The sequence below is a fragment of the Merops nubicus genome, unplaced genomic scaffold (genome assembly GCF_000691845.1).
Source record: "Merops nubicus isolate BGI_N331 unplaced genomic scaffold, ASM69184v1 scaffold44527, whole genome shotgun sequence".
NCBI classification, from domain to species: Eukaryota; Metazoa; Chordata; class Aves; order Coraciiformes; family Meropidae; genus Merops; species Merops nubicus.
In genome coordinates, this window is record NW_008619183.1 from 278 (window position 1) to 19,256 (window position 18,979).

General features: G+C 35.6%; 1 protein-coding gene across 1 annotated transcript; it reads left to right on the plus strand.

Moving 5' to 3' along the window:
- Positions 1-1,005: 1,005 nt before the first annotated feature.
- Positions 1,006-17,921, plus strand: HLTF (helicase-like transcription factor; the record flags this gene model as incomplete). Its single annotated transcript, XM_008943696.1, has 18 exons — positions 1,006-1,216; positions 1,810-1,976; positions 2,446-2,579; positions 3,569-3,666; positions 4,414-4,488; positions 4,693-4,884; positions 5,006-5,101; positions 6,923-6,980; positions 7,205-7,302; positions 8,637-8,780; positions 9,555-9,693; positions 10,447-10,582; positions 10,871-11,050; positions 11,491-11,612; positions 12,910-13,088; positions 15,634-15,762; positions 17,369-17,481; positions 17,741-17,921. Coding segments are annotated over 18 exons (2,452 nt in total), but the record flags the coding sequence as incomplete, so codon positions are not given.
- Positions 17,922-18,979: the final 1,058 nt, after the last annotated feature.

The window sequence follows — 18,979 nt, forward strand, 5'->3', positions numbered from 1 at the left end:
GTTTCTTGTCTCTATTGGAGAAGATGGAACGGCGATTATACAGATATTCTAGATATCATTTGCAGAACAGACCAAAGTTTATTATGCCAAGCTCTGAATAACTAGGATAGGGAAACTAATTGTTTTAGTTCACGGTACTCTTAAATTAATCCAGCAATGCAGTAGGGTAGTTCTGGTGTGTACCAAAGGTCATGATTATTATGTGTCAGTTGAAATTTGTGTTGAGATTTTATTGTTGCATATTACTCGTTAAAAACAACTGTAGCATATCAGTCTTCACTCAGGCGTTTGTTAAACGCATGGCCAGAGATGTTGCCGCCTCTTTGCATGCAACAGTGTGATTTATTGGGTGTCTCCCTCCAGCAACGGTGACCTGTCTGATGGAAGTCTGTATTGGAGATAAAAAGTGCTTACTCACGTTAGATTGGAGTAGCTGGTTATCTCTGAAATCTATTATAAAGTAATAATGGTAGATGTCAAGCTGTGAAGGAAAGCTTAATAAATATCTAGGGGCAGTTGTTTTAGTGTTTCAACTTTTGTGGATAAGGTTATGAAACTAAACCGAGTCAATTGGTTATGAACAGGATTCCTTTAACCTCTTTGATAGATGAGGAAAAATTTGCATTAGGAAAATACATGGGGATTTTACTGTGCCAGGTATAATTAGAGATGTAACTAAATCTGGAGAATTGTTACTGTTGACAGAGATAGTTCTGTGAGGAAAGGTAAGGTAGGGCAGAATGCGCAGGTACCATAGCTTAGTTAATTAACTTGTCAGATCTTTATTGTAATTGGCTTTAATTTATTCAGGTTTAAAAAATGACAATGTTTTATCTTAATATAAAACTTTACTTTTTAATGTTCCTAGGTAAATATAATTCGAATAAAGTTGTAAAACTGAGATTTATATGTAGCCTTATGTAAAGGAATAAAATAGATAATTTAACAAAAACTTATTAAGTATTGAAGTAATTGTCCAATATTTCACACTTTGTCTTTCTGCAGGGACTCTACAAGAGTATGCTCTCAGTATCGCATCTGCAGAGGAGAGAGAAGCTATTCCCATTTTTCCTCTTCTGACTTGTACTCCAGTCCTGGGTTGGAAGACTTCCTTTCTGTGGGTGACACTTCTGGAGCAGAGGAGGATACAGACTCGTTTATTTTATATGGAACTTTGCGAGGAAGTGTTGTTGGATTACGATACTACACAGGGATTGTAAGTGCATGGTAAACTATACAGCAGCAGAAAAGGTTCTTGTCAGCTTCAGAAAAAATATCTTAATTAAGCTGCAAAAATTGACAGAACTCTTGACCAAGTATAATTTTGAAAGATTTTTTTTTTCCCCTGACTTGGTGTATTTAACGTTCATTACAGGAAATACTAAATCTAAAATTTAATTCAGAATTTAGTTAAAGTAGCAAGCTTTCAAGACTGATTTGGTTATTTGGTAGCTCTGCTTATCCATATAAGGCAAATAAAAGTGACTGAAACCAAGAAATTAGATTTGAACTGTATTTGAACTGTTTACATGGACAAAAAGGGATGTCTGTTTCTTTACAAAATATGTTAGCAGTTGAAGGTTGTTCTTGCTGTCAGAAGTTTCAAAAGTATTCCTGAGATCTATCAGGTATGTAATGCTTTTTTGGTATTTTGAGTAGTCACTGGGTTGTTAGACTGACCAAACAGAACACTCTACCAAATAAATCTGTAAGCTTCATGATATTTAAGTAAAAGTATACTAGATATTTCTGCAAATAATTTGCAACTAAATGTATTCTGGTGTGTGTTTGTTTGCTTTGCTTTGTTAGGTTAATAACAATGAAATGGTTGCACTTCAGAGGGAGCCTAATAATCCTTATGATAAAAATGCAGTAAAAGTAAATAATGTGAATGGAGACCAAGTAGGCCATATAAAAAAAGAACTAGCAGCAGCATTGGCAGGCATTATGGACAATAAACTAGCATTAATTGAAGGGTAAGTGTGAAGATTGTGGTTTTGGTTCCATGAATATAAATAATTGAAATGTTTTTGTTGCTACACTAGCAAGTTCTGAAAACTATAAGTGTGCTCTTTTGACAGAAATGAGATTTCTTGATAATATGATTAAAGCTTCGTGTTTTCAGACTCCTTATTCTTCTATTTAACTGTTTGCATACAGCTCATTCTTTCCCATATATGATAAAATGTAGAGAGAGTAGAGAGAGTAGTGAGAGCAAATTCCTTAAAGATTGCAGTGGAACTTTAGAATTAACTGCATGTGGTGGTTTGTATAAAAGATTTATGCGGTATGAATACTAACACCTATCTGGAACAGTCTGTGTTTTGATGAAAATAAGCACTTTGGAGTACCTGTTGCTGAAGAAAGAACAAGGTTTGCTGTAAAAAAATGAAACAAAAATTATTGCTGTGGCTTTTTTTTATTCTGCCTTTTTTTTTTTTTTAGAGTTGTCCCTTATGGAGCGAAAAATACCTTTACCATGCCTTTGCAAATGAGCTTTTGGGGGAGAGAAGAAAACAAGGAAGTAGTGCTAGATCAGCTAAAAAGTCATGGATTTAAATTGGCTCCTCCTCCAAAAGGTGAGTCTTGCAGTTTGGGGCTTTTTTCTGTATAAAAATATTCAGGTTGAACTTGCCACTGCTTGAAAGAAATGTTTAAGGGGTTAATCCTCATCATAGTCTTGCCATTCACAGAATTATCTTTTAACTTAGTTGGGGAATAATGCAGAGCCCACAGCTATTATTTTAAACCTCATAGGAAGTATACTTATGTGTCCTGTGTTTTATGTTACCTGCCAGCACTTGGAGAGGCATTTGAAGCAACCTGTTTCTGAGGTGCTATTGCTTGATTTCATAAGATCCTTAAAAACCCATAATGATTCCCTGCATTTCTCCAGATGTGATTTTTGGTTTGTTGTTTTTTTTTTTTTTTTTTTTTGGTAAGAAACAGGTTAGACCTTTTTGTAGGGTAAGGGTTTCAGGAACAGCAGTGCTGTTTTTTAGCAGAGTGCTAGGATGCATATCCTAGTAGTGAGGTGAGATGTCTCTGAACAAATAAGCTTTGCTTACCAGAGCCAACGCTTTGCAGAGCCAGCCTTGCACAAAAAGCACCTGTGCTGCTGGCTTTGTTGAGGCAGTGGTAGTTGGGAGTAAGGATCCATGCAGAAATAACTACTGGGTGAGGGATAGATCTGTTTTACATATAGCAGGATTTCAGTTTTTATGTTATAGGTGTGCATAGTTAGCAGAAAAATACTTCAGAGTAAAAAAGCCTTTTTCCTTACCGGTCATCATACTGTTACCAAGTCAGATTTTCCATAACACAATATTTAAGGAACATGGTTGCCATCTCGAAGGATCCCACCCAGCCTATGAGTCTTAAACTTCGTGAAAAGCCTTTGTAGCCTATCGCAAGTAAAGGATAAATTTAGGCTAAAAAACAAATGGTGAAAGATACTGTCTTACAACCCAGTCTCATCCACGTTATTACTCATGAACCGGTGAAAGCTAAGATTGGGAAGTCATTGTACTGTTGTGTTTCAAAATGCTATTTTTCTAATGGCAAGTAGGTTCAGAATGTGGTTTTGGATCACAGTGGATTTCTGAGAGAGCTGGTCCAAGTTACAGCGCTCCAGTTCATGCTGCTGTGCAGTTGACAGCTGAACAGGTTTGCATTTCATACTTAAAACATCTGGAAGTTGGAATTTGGGGCCTTTAAGTTTTCATTAATAAAACCGTGCTTGTGAAGTGGAAGTCTGTCAATGTTGTTTGTGTGGTTTGGTGGTGTTTTTTTTTTTTTTTATGAACCACAGGTTTGCTTTGAAGTAAGTTTGAAATTCTGAACTTTTTCACTTTTATACTATAAGCAGACACTTTAGCTGTAACAATCTTTACTCCATGTAACTTTGGGAGTTTTTGGTTGTTTAGTAACTTACTTACAGTGTTGGGGTGGTATGTTTTCTTTTCTCTCTCCTAATGCTTTACCCCAGATAGCAAGTGTTAAGTTGTCAAATGAAAATAAAATCAGACTTCCAGACTTCATCTTCTGATTTGGCACAGAGAAGTACACGAAGGGTTGGGTAGTGGCTTGGTTTTGCTATCTGTTTGCTCATTCAAAATAGAGTGAACTTTAGTGATTGTTGTACTTTAGTGAGTTAGTGTATGTGAATATATTTAGTTACCCCTTCTCAAGCTCTTGCTTTTACTGGCATGTGTTTGTCTTGGAAAAACCCAAGTTAGTTTTTATCTAGTAGTAGCTAACAAACATATTCCAGCAAATCAAATCTAAAGTGATAGGCCTATCTATCCTGAATAGAATATGACATGTGATTGTAATTCAATAGTCTTGTATTATTTAGTGAGGTTATTTTAATTGCAGTAATTTTAATTGTTGTTTTTGTGTTCGTTTATGCAGCTTAAAAGTGAATTTGACAAATTGTTTGATGATCTGAGAGAAGATGATAAAACTTGTGAAATGGAAGGAGCAGAGGTATTTCTTAAGCTAGAAACCATTTTATCTAAAAAATATGAATACTTAAACATCTAGATGTGTGTTTAGGTTTATCTGAACACAGGAGATGCTTGAATCAGAGAAAAAATTATAGATACAAAGGACTTTGTGAAAAATTCTTCCAAAAATGAAATGTCATATTTTATATGCAAATAGTGCATAACATATCCCTTTAATTTGCAGGCTGTTGGCACACTCTTGCTTCCCCATCAGAAGCAGGCTTTAGCTTGGATGGTTTCACGTGAGAACAGTAACGATTTGCCGCCATTTTGGGAAGAGAGAAGTAATTTCTATTACAATATACTTACAAATTTTGCAGAAAAGAAGCGCCCTGAAAATGTTCTTGGAGGAATACTGGCTGATGATATGGGACTGGTAATAATACTTAACAAGCTTGAATATATTTTTTACAGAACATGTGTGTGTGTTTCTTGATTGGTTAGTCATTTGGTTTGTTTTAATCTTGGAAAACTGGATGTTCTTTTCTGTTATGCAGGGTAAAACACTTACTACTATTGCATTGATTCTTACAAATTTTCAAGATGGCAAGCCTCTTCCTGTTGAAAAGATCACAAGTGACAAGTTTTATGAGGTGAGATGAAAGAAAAATATTGCTTTAGTAGAGTTATTATAGCAGTTAATAAAAACTGCTGTGCCTGGTAACTTTCAGCATGGTGAACTTGTATACATTTTGTAGAAAAAGCTTTTTGAGCACATCAGATAAGAGGAAGAATAGTGTTTGATTAGTTGAAGGTTAGTGGACAGTGTTACTTCAGAGTGTATAATTGAGCTGTAGACTGCATCATCTTAGGAGTGTATGCTCGAGTATACTCCAAGGAAGAATTTATGGAGCCATTAACATTTTCAGTGTGAAGTTTTTTTAATTCTTACGTTTGTTATAAATTTCTCCTGTATGCAAGTCATGGCTGCAGAAATACAAATGGTGTTTTTTTCTGGGGCTTTGCATGCATAGTTCCTGTGCAGTTTGGAGGAAGTCCTTGAAACAACCAAAATAGCACACAGAGGGTCTTGGTATAAAATACACATACAAATGTATATATTTTTTTATATGTATTTATTTATTTATTTTGTTTATGTTTTTGCCAAATACTTGACATCAAGAGAGGAGGGAAAACTACTGGTAGTTCACTAACATCAGATGTGCAAACCTTCCTCAGGTACGAGCTTGGTGTTTATAACATAAAAACTTTTGAAACTACAATGTTGAAATACTCTGGCTGTCTGTCAAAAAGGTAGATAGCTAGAATAATCCTCCTCTTTTTTTTGTTTGCTACATAGCCAAGTACTACTTCATTTTTACTCAAAATCTATGATTTAACATTAGTCTAAACTATGTTCCTGTTCTCTCAGAACCTTTCAGGGTGCTATACTTCTGCTTACATTTATCATGAATGTTCTGTATCTATTGCATTTTGGAATAGATTAAGAAGCATTAACTCATTCTGTGCAGCTTGTGTGACTGCATGCTTGTACATCTCTTGCAGTAGTAAAGGTGTCTAATAATATCAGTGTGTGGCATTTAAAAAACTGGTCGTAAAGTAATTTTTCTCCTAGTATCATTTGCGTTTTAAGTGGCTAAGAAATATTTTCTAGGCATGTTTCTGACAGAGACAGCTTTGAGCTGATGAAGTGGTGAAGCTCACTAATGTGTTTGACCCTTCCCACCACCGCAGCCTCTTCTTGCAATTGGTGTGAACTTTGGTGATAATCTGTACTTTTATGAGTCTCCTTCACCCTGCAGCCTTGTGTTCTGTGCTTTCCCTTTTTCTAACCCTTTAAAGAGAAAATTTTCAGATTAGTAATACCTTTTTTGAAATATGAAATTCATTTGCTTTATGCTCTTGTGGTTTAATATATAAATTAAAGCAGTAGTAGAGTTGTGGGGGATTTTTTTGTTTTGTTTTTGTTTCTTGATAATGATATCTTAGAGATAAAGCAAAGAAACCAAAGTGTTCAGGAAGTGGTGATTTGAAGTCTGAAGAATGGCTGCTGCAACAAACAGAAAGTAAGTTTCAAGGAAGTGTTGTTTGGTTTGTGTTGTTGTGGGTGTTTTGTTTTGTTTTTTTACTTTGTTACTGTAACACCTGGTGTCTTCCTTTCTGAAGCCAAACTCAAAAGGATTTCTAATTAACTGGAAAAGGAATTGACAACTACTTGGGTTTTGGTTTGGCTTTTTTTGTTTTAATTCAACCAAAAATTTAAGCAGAAAAATTTAGAAACTGCTGAATGGGAAGCAATGTTTTATCTCCAATACAATAATGGAGAGAAGTAATTTGCTTAGCAGGTTTGACTTAGGAAAATAAAAAATCATAAAAATAAATGCATGCATATGCTATTCGTGGTGTGAAAAATCTTTGTCTGGCTTTTTGCAGGAACTTCCTGTCTTACACAGGAAGACACAGAGTTTGCACCTTCATCTACTTGTTTAAAAAGAAAAACAAAAAGAAAAGGTAATGATGCAATGAACAGATAATACTAATTTCTGACCTTCTTTTGAAGCTGAAGTATTATATATATTTGACTTATCAGTGAAGCTTATGTCTTTGCAAATTGCTTTGATGCTGTTCATGTGAAGAAGTTTAGAAAGGACTTCAGAGAATGATAAGTTTCTTGAACTTCTAGTTTGCTTTGAAGTGAACTGTTATGCCACTAAATATGACTTTTGTTTTCTCAGGTACCATTAGTGTTCAGTCAGTTCAGACGAAAGATTCTAATGGTGGCCCCAGAGCAACACTGATTGTATGTCCACTGTCTGTACTAAGTAATTGGATTGTAAGTGCTAAGCTGTTTTAATGTGTAAATGTGCTCTGTGTTGATGATGTTGCTTTAGGAATAGTACTCCCTGTAATCTCTCATGCTAGTAAAAGGTCATGGTTTTCCTTTTTTATGAAACAGAACTGCGTTTCACTTAAAACTGGAGTAGTAGTTTGATGAGAACACAGTTCCACCAGTAGCAAGCTCATTGCTATCAGAAGGAGCGAGCTCATTTTCTATTCCCTGCTTTTGACTAAGTAGGTTCACTTTGACACTTCTGGAACTCATGTGATTTTAACTCCTTAAACCAGATGAGGAAGGTGGAGGAGACAGGTCCTTCTTGCGTGCTCAGAATGAAATATTACTGTATTTATTGATAATGCATTTGACATTTCATTTACTAGAGGTGTTCAGTAGCAGCAATCTTGTTGGTGATTTGTGGGAGAAGATTTGCTAAGGTGATCAGACTGAAGAGTCCTTCTGTCTCAGCATTAGTTAATTTTTTTTTGTTTGTTTTCATGATATTTTGAAGGCAAATACTAGGGGGATATCTTTTAAGTTTCAAGTTATGTTTTATTTGAAAGTTCTTGCTGTCTGGGGCCCGGACATTATGATTAAATTGCTTCCTTTTGTTATTAGACTGTAGGTATAATGTTAAATTCATATAATTGGGAAACATCAAAAAGCATAATAAATAATAAAAAAAAAAGCCAAACCGACACCACACCTCTTTTCATTGATTTAAAAAGTAATTTAAATATTGTGAGTCTAGTGCTTCAGAAATGAAGCTGTTGGTTTTTATTGGCTGTCCAGTTTACTCTATACTGAGTACTTCACAGAACAAACGTTGGGAATATAAACACTGGTTTAAAAATTAATACTCTGACAATTGTGCGATCATTTGTGTTAAAGCTTAGGTGGTGAACCCAGTAAGGGGAGGAGGCTGTAAATGAACAAAGAATAAGCAAGAAGATGGAGGTAGAAAGTGAAAAAGAACATAAAAGCTCTTCTGTTACAGTTTAGGAGGAACAGTGAATTTTGAAGTGCATATACCATCAGGATGTGAATTATACTTTGCAATACTCTGCAAGAGGATAGAGCTAGAGCTATCAGAATTTGATACTGTGTCTGTTACTGATGACTGAGGTGACTGCTTCAGTGGTCCTTTTTCACCTGGGTAGAGAGGTAAAAAGAAATCCAAATTCAAATTGCTTTTGTTACGTAAGTGGATGTAGAATGTCACAGAGCTAGACAAAGTGGCTTTTAGTTAAGGCAGCTTATAAGAATATTACTCTAAAAATCATGAAGTAACACAGTGTCTTTTGGATTACTTTTGACAACTTTTCTTTCAGGACCAGTTTGAAGAACATATCCACCAAGATTTTCATGTAAATATTTACGTTCATTATGGTTCTGACCGTAGCAAAGACCCATCAGTTCTTTCAGAACAAGACATTGTACTGACAACATACAACATCTTAGCTGCTGATTACGGAGTAAGTAAATGAGAAAGTATTCTGTGAAGATCCCATGCTGTTGAAGACTCCCAGTATGTGGGCTAATGATGGCAGTATATTCAAATGCTATTCTGGTAGGCAATCCAGAGGTTATAGCTGTAGTTTTGCTTTGCATACTTTCTTATGGGTTTGCTGTGGTAACAGAAGGCGTATTTTATTGATGGCTCTTGTAGAGATTATTTGGTTGCAATTATGATGGCTTAAGGAAGAGACTTTTTGGCAAGTATGTAAATCTCCCTAAATCTCAGTGCTACTGAGCTGCGATTTCTACTTTCCCCTATCAAATTCAAAGAATATTGAACATATAAAAAAATTACTCCATAGTTCTTGTTGCACGTGGACTGTAACCATCATGTGAGCTACTATTTGTGAAGTGTTACTTTCATAGAAAGTCCAGCCATTTCAAAAGCCTGAACATTACATCTTTAAATACAATATAAACTCTTAATTAGCAGTCTGATCATTTTCCATATCTCTGTGTCTTCGAAGATTTTCTTCTTTTTAGGCTTAGCTTACTTTTGCTGTAGCTCATTCTGCACACTCAAGTATGAGAAGACTGGTAGCATTTTCCAGGAATCATTACATCTGAAAGAAGAAACATGTTGTTCTTAATTTTGCTCTTCTGTGCTGATAAACAAGACGTGAATAAATACTATCCATTATTAATTGTTGGATTGTTGTTAATAGCTTACTTAATTCAAATTTCAAAGTAGTATTTTAATTTGAGTCAAAGACTAAAATACTTTGTTTCAGATCAGAAGTGACAGCCCTTTACACAAAGTCAAGTGGCTGAGAATTGTGTTGGATGAGGGGCACACTATACGAAATCCAAATGCTCAGCAAACTAAAGCTGCCTTAAATCTGGAGGGACACAGAAGATGGGTCCTGACAGGTAAAATGTTTGACACCAGAGGAAATACAGTGGACGTCATCTTAGCACAACACCATTTTGTATTTTCTACTTGGTATTTCTACTTTTGCTTTTTCTGGGAGATGGTTAATGTCTGTCTGCATCAGATTCATTGGAATGTTTATAAACTTGTCTTTGGTGATTTAGGTGCATCTTTTAGTTGTTGATTTTGTTTGCTTGGTTTTGTGGTTTGGTGGTGTTTTTGTTTAGTTTTTGCTTTTATGCAGACACAAATATTAAAATAACTTGATACACAGGTTTAGTGGAAGGGCAAGTAAAAAGGGACCTGTTTATGAACTGGCATGTTACCTCTAGCTAGAAATTCACACTTTTATTGTATTTATTCATATCTCAGTTGGTTTTTTGAAATGGAATAGGCATCTTACAAACTGCCAGGGACCGTGTAAGTATATGATCCCTGAATGGTAATTTAAAGATGGTAATGGTAACCAACATTACCATTATCTGCTGATAAATGGAAAGATTAACATCTGAGCCCTCAGTCAGCACTAAGAGCAGCAGTTTTCTCACTCTTCTGTATTTGTTTTGTGGTATTTTAATTTAAAAATTAACATGAGTTATACTTAATGACATATCAACCTAGTTACGTGACGCCTTGTATGTGGTGCGTGGGTTAGAGAAAGCACAGAACTTTCACTTTGAAAAAGTTGCATTTTACAGTTTCATTGAGATTTTGCAATCTTTATTTTTTTTTTTTTTTTATTTTCTGTTTAGGCACTCCTATTCAGAATTCTGTAAAGGATTTATGGGCTCTTATTTCCTTCTTAAAACTGAAACCTTTTACTGATCGAGACTGGTGGCATAGAACGATTCAACGTCCAGTCACAATGGGAGCTCCAGGAGGACTTGGGTATGAAGGGTTTGTGAACGTGTATGACTGGCCATGTGACAAATGATTGTTTCACATTTGAAATTGAAATACATCTGTGATCAGGTCTTATGCCAATTTTTTTTGTTCAAATTAATAAATTTTATTCAAATTATTGAATATAATTCATTAATCTGCAATGTTCTGTTGAAGGTCAGTGCTTGTCTTGGGTTTTTTAGAGAATACGTATTTATGCAGTAAGCTGAAAAAAAAAAGAGAAAACAAACCAACCCCAGCTGGTTAATATGTTGTCTATATATGTATTTTTAGGCGTTTACAGTCTCTGATTAGGAGTATTACCCTTAGAAGAACTAAAACAAGTAAATTTAAAGGAAAACCCATTTTGGAGTTACCAGAACGTAAGGTACTTATTCAGTATGTTACGCTTACAGAGGAAGAAAGGCAAATCTATCAGTCTGTGAAGAAGGAGGGCAAAGCTGCTATTAGCAGGTAAGTAGAAGACTTTCTTCATCCTGAAGGTTGAAGCTTGATATCACAAACTTGTGTTTTGGAAATTTTGATAGCTCTAGTAGCTGTGTGTGTCAGTTTGTATGCTGTAAACTAATAATTGCAAATTAGCATAACATCAGTTCTCAAAAGTGAAGTAGAGACTATTGCAGAGCTATGTGTTAGAAGTTCTGTCTTGTGAGAAAGGGATATAAGGTATTTGAAGAATGGCCTTAATTTTTGTCACCATGTGCTAGCATTTCTATTAGAACATGCTACTGATAGCATTTTGTAACATATATCAGAAGAGGATTTGAGAAAAATATATTAAAGCAGAAAAAGGTAAAATCAAAACACAATCCTAACAGCTAAACATGATTACTTGATGTCATCTGTTACTTGAGGCTGTAGTGCTTCACACTAATCATGAAACTCTTGTTCAGATTTTTCAGTGAAGGGACTGTACTAGCTCACTATGCTGACATCCTCTGTGTCCTGCTCAGATTGAGGCAGCTTTGTTGTCATCCTCATCTTTGTCAAAATGCATCTTCTAGTTTTTCAGCTGGTGAGTGAATGTTTTTAGTTCCTGTGTTCCTAAAAGCAGGAGCTGCACTTTGTATTCAAGAATGGAAACATGTGTGTGTGTGATTTCCAAACTTTCTAGCTTCAGCCTTCTTCTCTTCAGCTTGTTTATTAGCTTTTATCTACTTTTACCTTTGTTACCATTGATTTTTTTTTGTACTGTAATATATTTGAACATGTTTGAGAAGTGGGTACTCAAGCACATAGTCAAATATGAATGAATGCAATGAAGTATGAGTAGTTACAAAGGCTAGAAGCAGGACTTAATAAGCTTTGACAGCCCATACAGAAGTGAGAAGAGGACCTCTGCAGAGCCAAATGCAGAAGGCTTGCTAAAAAGCAGTGTATTTGTTGTTGTAGTAATTTTATAGAAGTGCTTTTACAGCAAATTTTTTTTTTAATTTGCCTCAGGAGAGAAGATGTAGAGGAGCTTTGGGGGGTGGTTTGTAGATTGATAGCTGTGTCAGCAGAACCATTGTCTCTTCAGCAGAATAGGAAACTGTTGACTTTGTTACAGCTGTAAGGAAGGGTGAACACAGAGGACTGAAAGGAGATTTATTTGTGTTTTTTTTTACAAACCAGAACTGTGCAGCTGCATAGTGTTAAAAATTATACACATTTCTGTTAGAAGAAAGTACAGCCTGTTTAAAATACTTTGAGAATTCTCAATGGTAGTACTTTGAAAAATCCTGTTTTGAGGTGCCGTTGGGATAGATGTGATTTTTTTCAGGAAACAAAGACCCATGTGATATGGTCAAAACCTTTTTTAGAAGGTTGTCATTTATCTTCATGAAAAATACAGGCTAGAGGAATTTATATACCTGTGAAATAATTCTTTAGAAATTAATTAGTAACTAGTAAGTATGATTTTAATTTTGTACTTAAAAAAAATAATAACTATAAATAATATCTTCATAGATACCACTACTTGAACAGCTGCCATATTGAAAATTGCTAGTTCTCATTAGGCACTGAGTCACACGTGTCCTTGATCACTGAGTGTGCAGTCGAGGTTCTTCCAATTCCAAATACCATTTTTCCAAATAAGATTACTCTTACTTGATATAGTAGGTCACAATTACTCTTTGAAATAGTAGGTTGGAATGGTTGGAATTTTCTGTAGTACTTGGCAGCTTGTGTTATTATGAAATGTGGCCTATATCCTCATTGTGTTTAAACTGTCCTAATTGCATTTTCATCCATGAAACTGTGTTGATGTGTGCCAGCTCAGAGCATTTCCTGTGTGGAATTCTTTTTAAAGTATCTTCCTATATTTGTAGGTAATAAAACTACTGAAGAACTACATGAGACATTAGTGAGTAAAATGAGGTTGATTCTGAGTTCTGGTTCAGATGAAGAATGTGCAGTTTGCTTGGAATCACTGACTCTTCCCATGATAACACGCTGTGCACATGTGTTTTGTAAGCCATGTATTTTTGAAGTCATCAGAAGTGAACAGGTTGGTTCAATTAATGGTACTAGCTATTCAAAAGCAATGAGCTGGTATTGCTAGAAGGCCATCTGGCTTTTGGTCTTTTAAATCATAAGTGGTGAACAGTATAAACCTAGTTATCAGCTGGGTTATATAAACTATTGGCCTGAAGTCAAAGTCTTTTTCTCTAGTGCTCACGTTACTTTGTCCCTAGGGTAAAAGTGATGGCATCCAGTGCAGCATTGTGCACCTCCATAGGGCTGCATGCCACTTCACTGCATGTGTATGTCGAGACCATAGCTATGTATTGGAAGCTAGCTGTTGAACTAAAGACATGTCTATTCTCCTTTTTCCAAGACGATGACCTTGTACAGTGACCTAACTGCCTTGCTAGAGCACCATCTGTATGGACCTTCTCTAGACTTTCCAGAACAACCATGTAGATGAGTGAGCTTTGATTGCTGTTCTTTGAAAAACGGTGGTGTTTTTTTTTTTTTTTTTTTCTCTTGTGTGCTTCTAAGCTATACTACTTGCCTAGAAAGGACCTTGGAATTTGCAGAACTAGGGCCTTTGTCCAATCCCACATTGTTCCATAAGTTGCTTTTATAGTAGTGAAGTCTGAATGGAGGTGGGTGTAGATTCTGCTCTTCTGAAGTTGAACTATCCTGAGTTTATAAAGCAGTGAGTGAGAAAGCCTTTCTTACCTTCAAAATGGCTCCTGATTTAAATGAATTCCCAAGGAAATGTTTGCAGCCCCCAACCCAAACATTGACAGACATCCAAACTCCTGAGTCGGGGAATTCAGTGTTTCCACGTGACAGGTATTTGTTCTGGTGCCCAAATGGTTACAATTCAAGTATCCCTAGTAAAGGGCTGAGTAAAGTACTTAGCTACTACCTTAAAAACAAGGCAGGTCAACAAGCACATATGCACACGCACACACAAAGCAGCTTGTATTCAGACAGGGTTCTTCCAGGCGAGATCCCTGTGGTTTCGTTATTAATACAAATGAGAGCATTAAGCTGTCAGTGAGGAAAGGGTTGTGAAGCTGCCAACACACAACTGCTGAGTGAAAAGTTTTGCCTTTCATTGTGTTACAAACCTGGAGACCATTTAATTTTTCTAATGGTAACCAAAAAGTGTTTATTGAAATTGGAAGAACTTCTTAGTAGTCAACAGCTTGAGAGTTGACAGCTTCTTTTTGTCAGTCTGTTGTATAAGTAAGTAAGTAAAGATACTATGCAGAAGCTATAAAATCCGTACGGTAATTTAATGTCTTTGTGTTATTAATGGCATACCAGGTAGGCATTTTTTCTTCTAGTTGTTGGTTGTGAGACACTTTAATATGCTTTCACTTTAATGCTTTCACTGCAAATCTTTGGTATCTGTGTTGGCGTTGTCCAGCTGGGTTTCGGGATATCTGTTGTTTTTAATTACTAAATTGGAGAATGGATACAGAAAGATGTAAGGTTTTTTTTGTTTGTTTTTTTTTTTTTTTTTAAAGACTTTATAAGCACTGTTTTTCCCCTGAGAACTTTTTCAGATTTCTTAGAATTTATTTTTTGTGACTGGAAGATTTTTGGATTGTTGCCAAAACAGGCATAATTAGTTAATAAGTATGTTTTGGAGATTTATTTCAGATCAGCGTTAAGACTGTTTCTTGAAAGGATATCTTTATTGCTTCAATAGATAGATTTATGCAGATGATGACTGCCAGACCCTTTAATTGGCTAGAAGTTCATTCCAGATTAGCAGCCCCTAGTATTCATCTGCTTTTTGAGGTCTGCTTTGCAGCCTGTCTAAAAGATGCCTTGAGTCTGTGGCTACCTTGCTATATAAAGTGAGTTAGTTAATTTGAAAGGGTTGCTCCATTAGGCAAAAGCTTTTCGTGTCTTTTGTTTTTGCTTCACAAAGTTGTGTATTTGAGTAGTGCACACAGTCTTAGATTTTGTGAGTAGTCTTACGGAAGTGCTATTCCATAAATTCTAAACTTTGCCTTGTCTGGAGCATGCTTCAGAGGAAAAAAATCTGTTGGTGTTAAATTATGTCTCGTTTCTCATGTCTGTTAGGGGAAAAGAGAAGATACACTGTCTGGCCCTGACAAAGCATATTTCATCAGACTGCTATTATTTCTGTGCAGGCTTTGAAGGAAGAGGGTAAAAGGTCATTCTTTGTAACTAAAAAATATCTTGGCTTTGAAAGATGGTTTATTTTTCTGGTATTTTAAATAGTCTTTCCCTTATGTCCTAAATATTTGCTCGCTTTTAAATCTTGAGCTCTTTATTTCAAGTGTGCTCAGAAAGAAGAGTACTTTTAAGGAGGGCTGGGTGGTTTTAAACCATGTAGCAGTTATGTCGGCTTAATGTTCTCACAAATAAAATATTTTGATTGTTATGTCAGAAATTACAAAGCAATGTGTTAAAAGTTTGAATGTACTCCTTGGAGATTTTCTTTTTGTATGAACACCAATACAGTAATTTTGTAAGAAGTGCTTCATAAAGGTGATCTTTAGTACTTACTATAAACAATTTGATTGAATGTGTCTTCTAATGTTACTTGGGCTTTTTTGTAGCCAAATGCCAAATGCCCTCTCTGTAGGAATGAGCTTCAACCAGAGCACTTGGTGGAATGTCGCCTGGAAGAGGAAATAGACTCCAGTAATGGAAAGAGGTCTGATCAGACCTGGATATCCAGTTCTAAGGTACATTCCATTGTGTTCTACTTGGCTTTCATTATGGTTTTGTAAAGCATATTCTAGAATTTTTATGTAAATGTGCTGAACATACTCTACATATGCATAACATAATTTAAAGTCTGTACAATGTGTCTAGCCAGCACAGGAGAAAAATAAAATCTCATCACAAAGAAATTTTGCAGCAGGGAAACAAGACAAAAGGAGCACCAGCTGTAATTTGGTGCTGGTCATTGACCAGTATATTATTTGTGCAGTGTATTAGTTAAATCTTTTGGTAAAGGACCCTGTTGCTTTGCATTTTGTTTGTTTCTGAAAATAAAGAAACTATTCAGATATTAATTTACTTTTGGAAACCAAAAATCTAACTCCTTTCCTAAAACTTGTCTAAAGAATATATGCTCTGCTTTAAAGGGGAAAACTAAATAAGCATCATACGTTCAATGTAATGCTTGTCAGATGAACTACTAGGATATTTTTATTTTACTTTGCAGACCTGTTTCCCAGGGTCTGCCACATAGTTTTTTCCTCGCCTTCATTATGGATTTGCTGCTGGAAAATAAATGTTCCTCCCTGTGCTTCAAGCCTTTGTTTTGAGATTACTTTTCTTAAACACTATGTTTTTAATTTTAGTTTGTAATAAAGTTGTTGTTTTTTCAAAAGTTGGTTGTAAATTTGTTGCCTAAAAATCTCTGTATAGCGACCTAAGAAGTAATTTAGGACACTGTGCTCTAGAATAAATTGAGGTTTTTTGGTTGTGGGGTTTTAAATTTTGGTGATAATGGTGGTAGGTGGTTTGTTGTGGTGTGGTGTTTTTTTTTTTTTTTTTTTTTTTTGGGGGGGGTTTTTTGTTTTTTTGGTTTTTTTTTTTGGTTTTTTTGTTTTTTTTTTTTTTATGGTGGGGGTTTGTTGGGGGGTGGGTGTGGGTTTGTGGTTTTTTTTTTTTGGTTTTTTTTTTTTTGGTTTTTTTTTTGTTTTTGTTTTTTTTTTTGGTTTTTTTGTTTTGTTTTGTTTTTTTTTCCCCCTCTTTTACCTGGTTCAGTTGCTTCCTTTCCGTAGTCAGTGGTGCTTTACCTCGTCATAGCTAAATCTTACCTGAGAAAATGGGCAACGTTCTTCTGCCTTGCATCCAATCCCTTGCTCCTTTTGTTCTCATGTTGGTCCCAAGAGTGCTTTTAGTACCTCCTTACCCTCTGTTATACCTAGCCAAGGGTCTTGCATAGCTTATTTGCCTGAATATTCTGTGGGGAACCTTTCTCACTTCTGCTGTATTGCTACTGTAGAGCATTTGGCTCGTGGTTGTCCCTTGCCTTAAGCCTTACTTTTCCAAGTTCCAGTACTCTGCCCCTTTTTTCCATATGCCCTGGAGGCAGGGGACACAGTGACTTCTAACAGTGGGAAGTATGTCTGGGAAACAGTTTGATAGTACTTCAGGGAACAGGATTAAAAATCACCTCGTAGTTTGTGATCATTAAAAGTATCCAATCCTTAGTTTACTCTCCATAGAATTTAGGATTAGTTCTTAAAGGGTATTACTGAACAGTGATTTCTTAATTGATGTTGACTTTATCAAAGCACTGGTAGGAGCGCTGCATAAGTCTTCATTTGATTTCAGGTAAATGCTCTCATGCATGCTTTGATAGAACTACGGAGGGATAATCCAACTGCTAAATGTCTGGTTGTTTCTCAGTTCACAACTTTCCTGTCACTGATAGAAAATCCCTTGAGGTAAGTAGAACTTCAGTTATTTTCAGTAAACTGATTTGAAAAGTTCTGCTTTTTAGAGCTTCAGAAGAGGAATAAATTACTTCAGTACTTTGTTTAGTGAAATAAACCCATGAATCTCATTCTTGTTTTATTATATTTTTAATGTGTCAACTGTTAGATGAAGAATTTTAAATATAGATTTCAAAGCAGAGATCATAATTTATCTCCTGTTGTCACAAAGAGTGGATTGTTAAATTGAACATCTTTATTTTCTTTTCAGAGAATCTGGATTTGCCTTTGCTCGTTTGGATGGGTCAATGACACAGAAGAGAAGAGTAAAAGCAATTCAGTGTTTCCAAAGCCGCCAAGCAGGATCCCCAACTGTAATGCTTTTGTCTCTGAAAGCAGGTGGAGTTGGATTAAATCTGACAGCAGCTTCCCGAGTTTTTTTAATGGATCCTGTGAGTAATGGGTTGTTCATAATGATCTGGCTTAATCTAGGTGAAGCTCCTTTAGTATAACAGGTAGAAGGAAGGGCCCTCTGAGAATGAGCAACATGGATGAGTATCTGTTAAAGGGCAAACAGGGCCTTTCCTATTTCCCTGGCATGTTTTTGTTTTAACACAGCAGTTTTTCTGCTGTCCACTTATTTGCTGTGAATGGACAGTATGCTAAGAGTACTGTTGACAAAGTGGTGTGGCACCTTAGAGTGTAGCTTTTTTGTTTTCTTTTTTTCTCATACTTCCGAATGTGGTTTTCTATTTGTTCTGTTTAATAACTTAAAAACCTATATAATGGAATTTCAGGAACAGTATATTTTTTTTTTTCCTGTGTCATAATGCAGTGTTTCTTTGCTCTAGCCTCGTCTGGTTTTTTTGTGAATTTATTTATAAATAAAGACATTAGTCTGAGGTTACTTTCTGTGGTTGCAGGAGACTGAGAAAGATTGTGGTATTTAATTTAGGAAGTTTTTCCTTTTATTAAAGCACTCAGGAAGGCAAAATTATTTGTAAGGATTAAAAAGGTGAATTCCATGTTTTGATAGCAAAACGGTTTTCTTAACAGAATTAGTTCATGTCTTGTGTCATACAAAATCAAAGTGCTTCTGTTTCCTTCCTCCCTTCCCCACTATTTACTCCTCTGCTCTGATGTGCTAGTTTTTTGGCAGTTGGAAATAGACAAAATCTGCAGTTTGTGCACTTGAAAGCAAAACCTAAGTAAATGAAAAATAATAGTGTAGTTTTGGTCTTGGGCATCTGGTAACACCAACAGTAAAGAAGTAGTACTAGCATAGATATCAGGTTAGTGATAATAAGAGCATGAAGACAAAAGCTATGTACTTAATAAACTAAAGGAATTAAATATGAGTGAGAGAGTGGAGAAATTGCTTTGCAAAAAAGGTTTTCCATGAATTGCGATACATCTTCATACAGTCCTCCATAATATCCTCCTAAGCAAGCTCAGGAAATATAAGATAGAAGAACAGGCAGCAAGGTGGGTCGAGAACTGGCTGCACAAT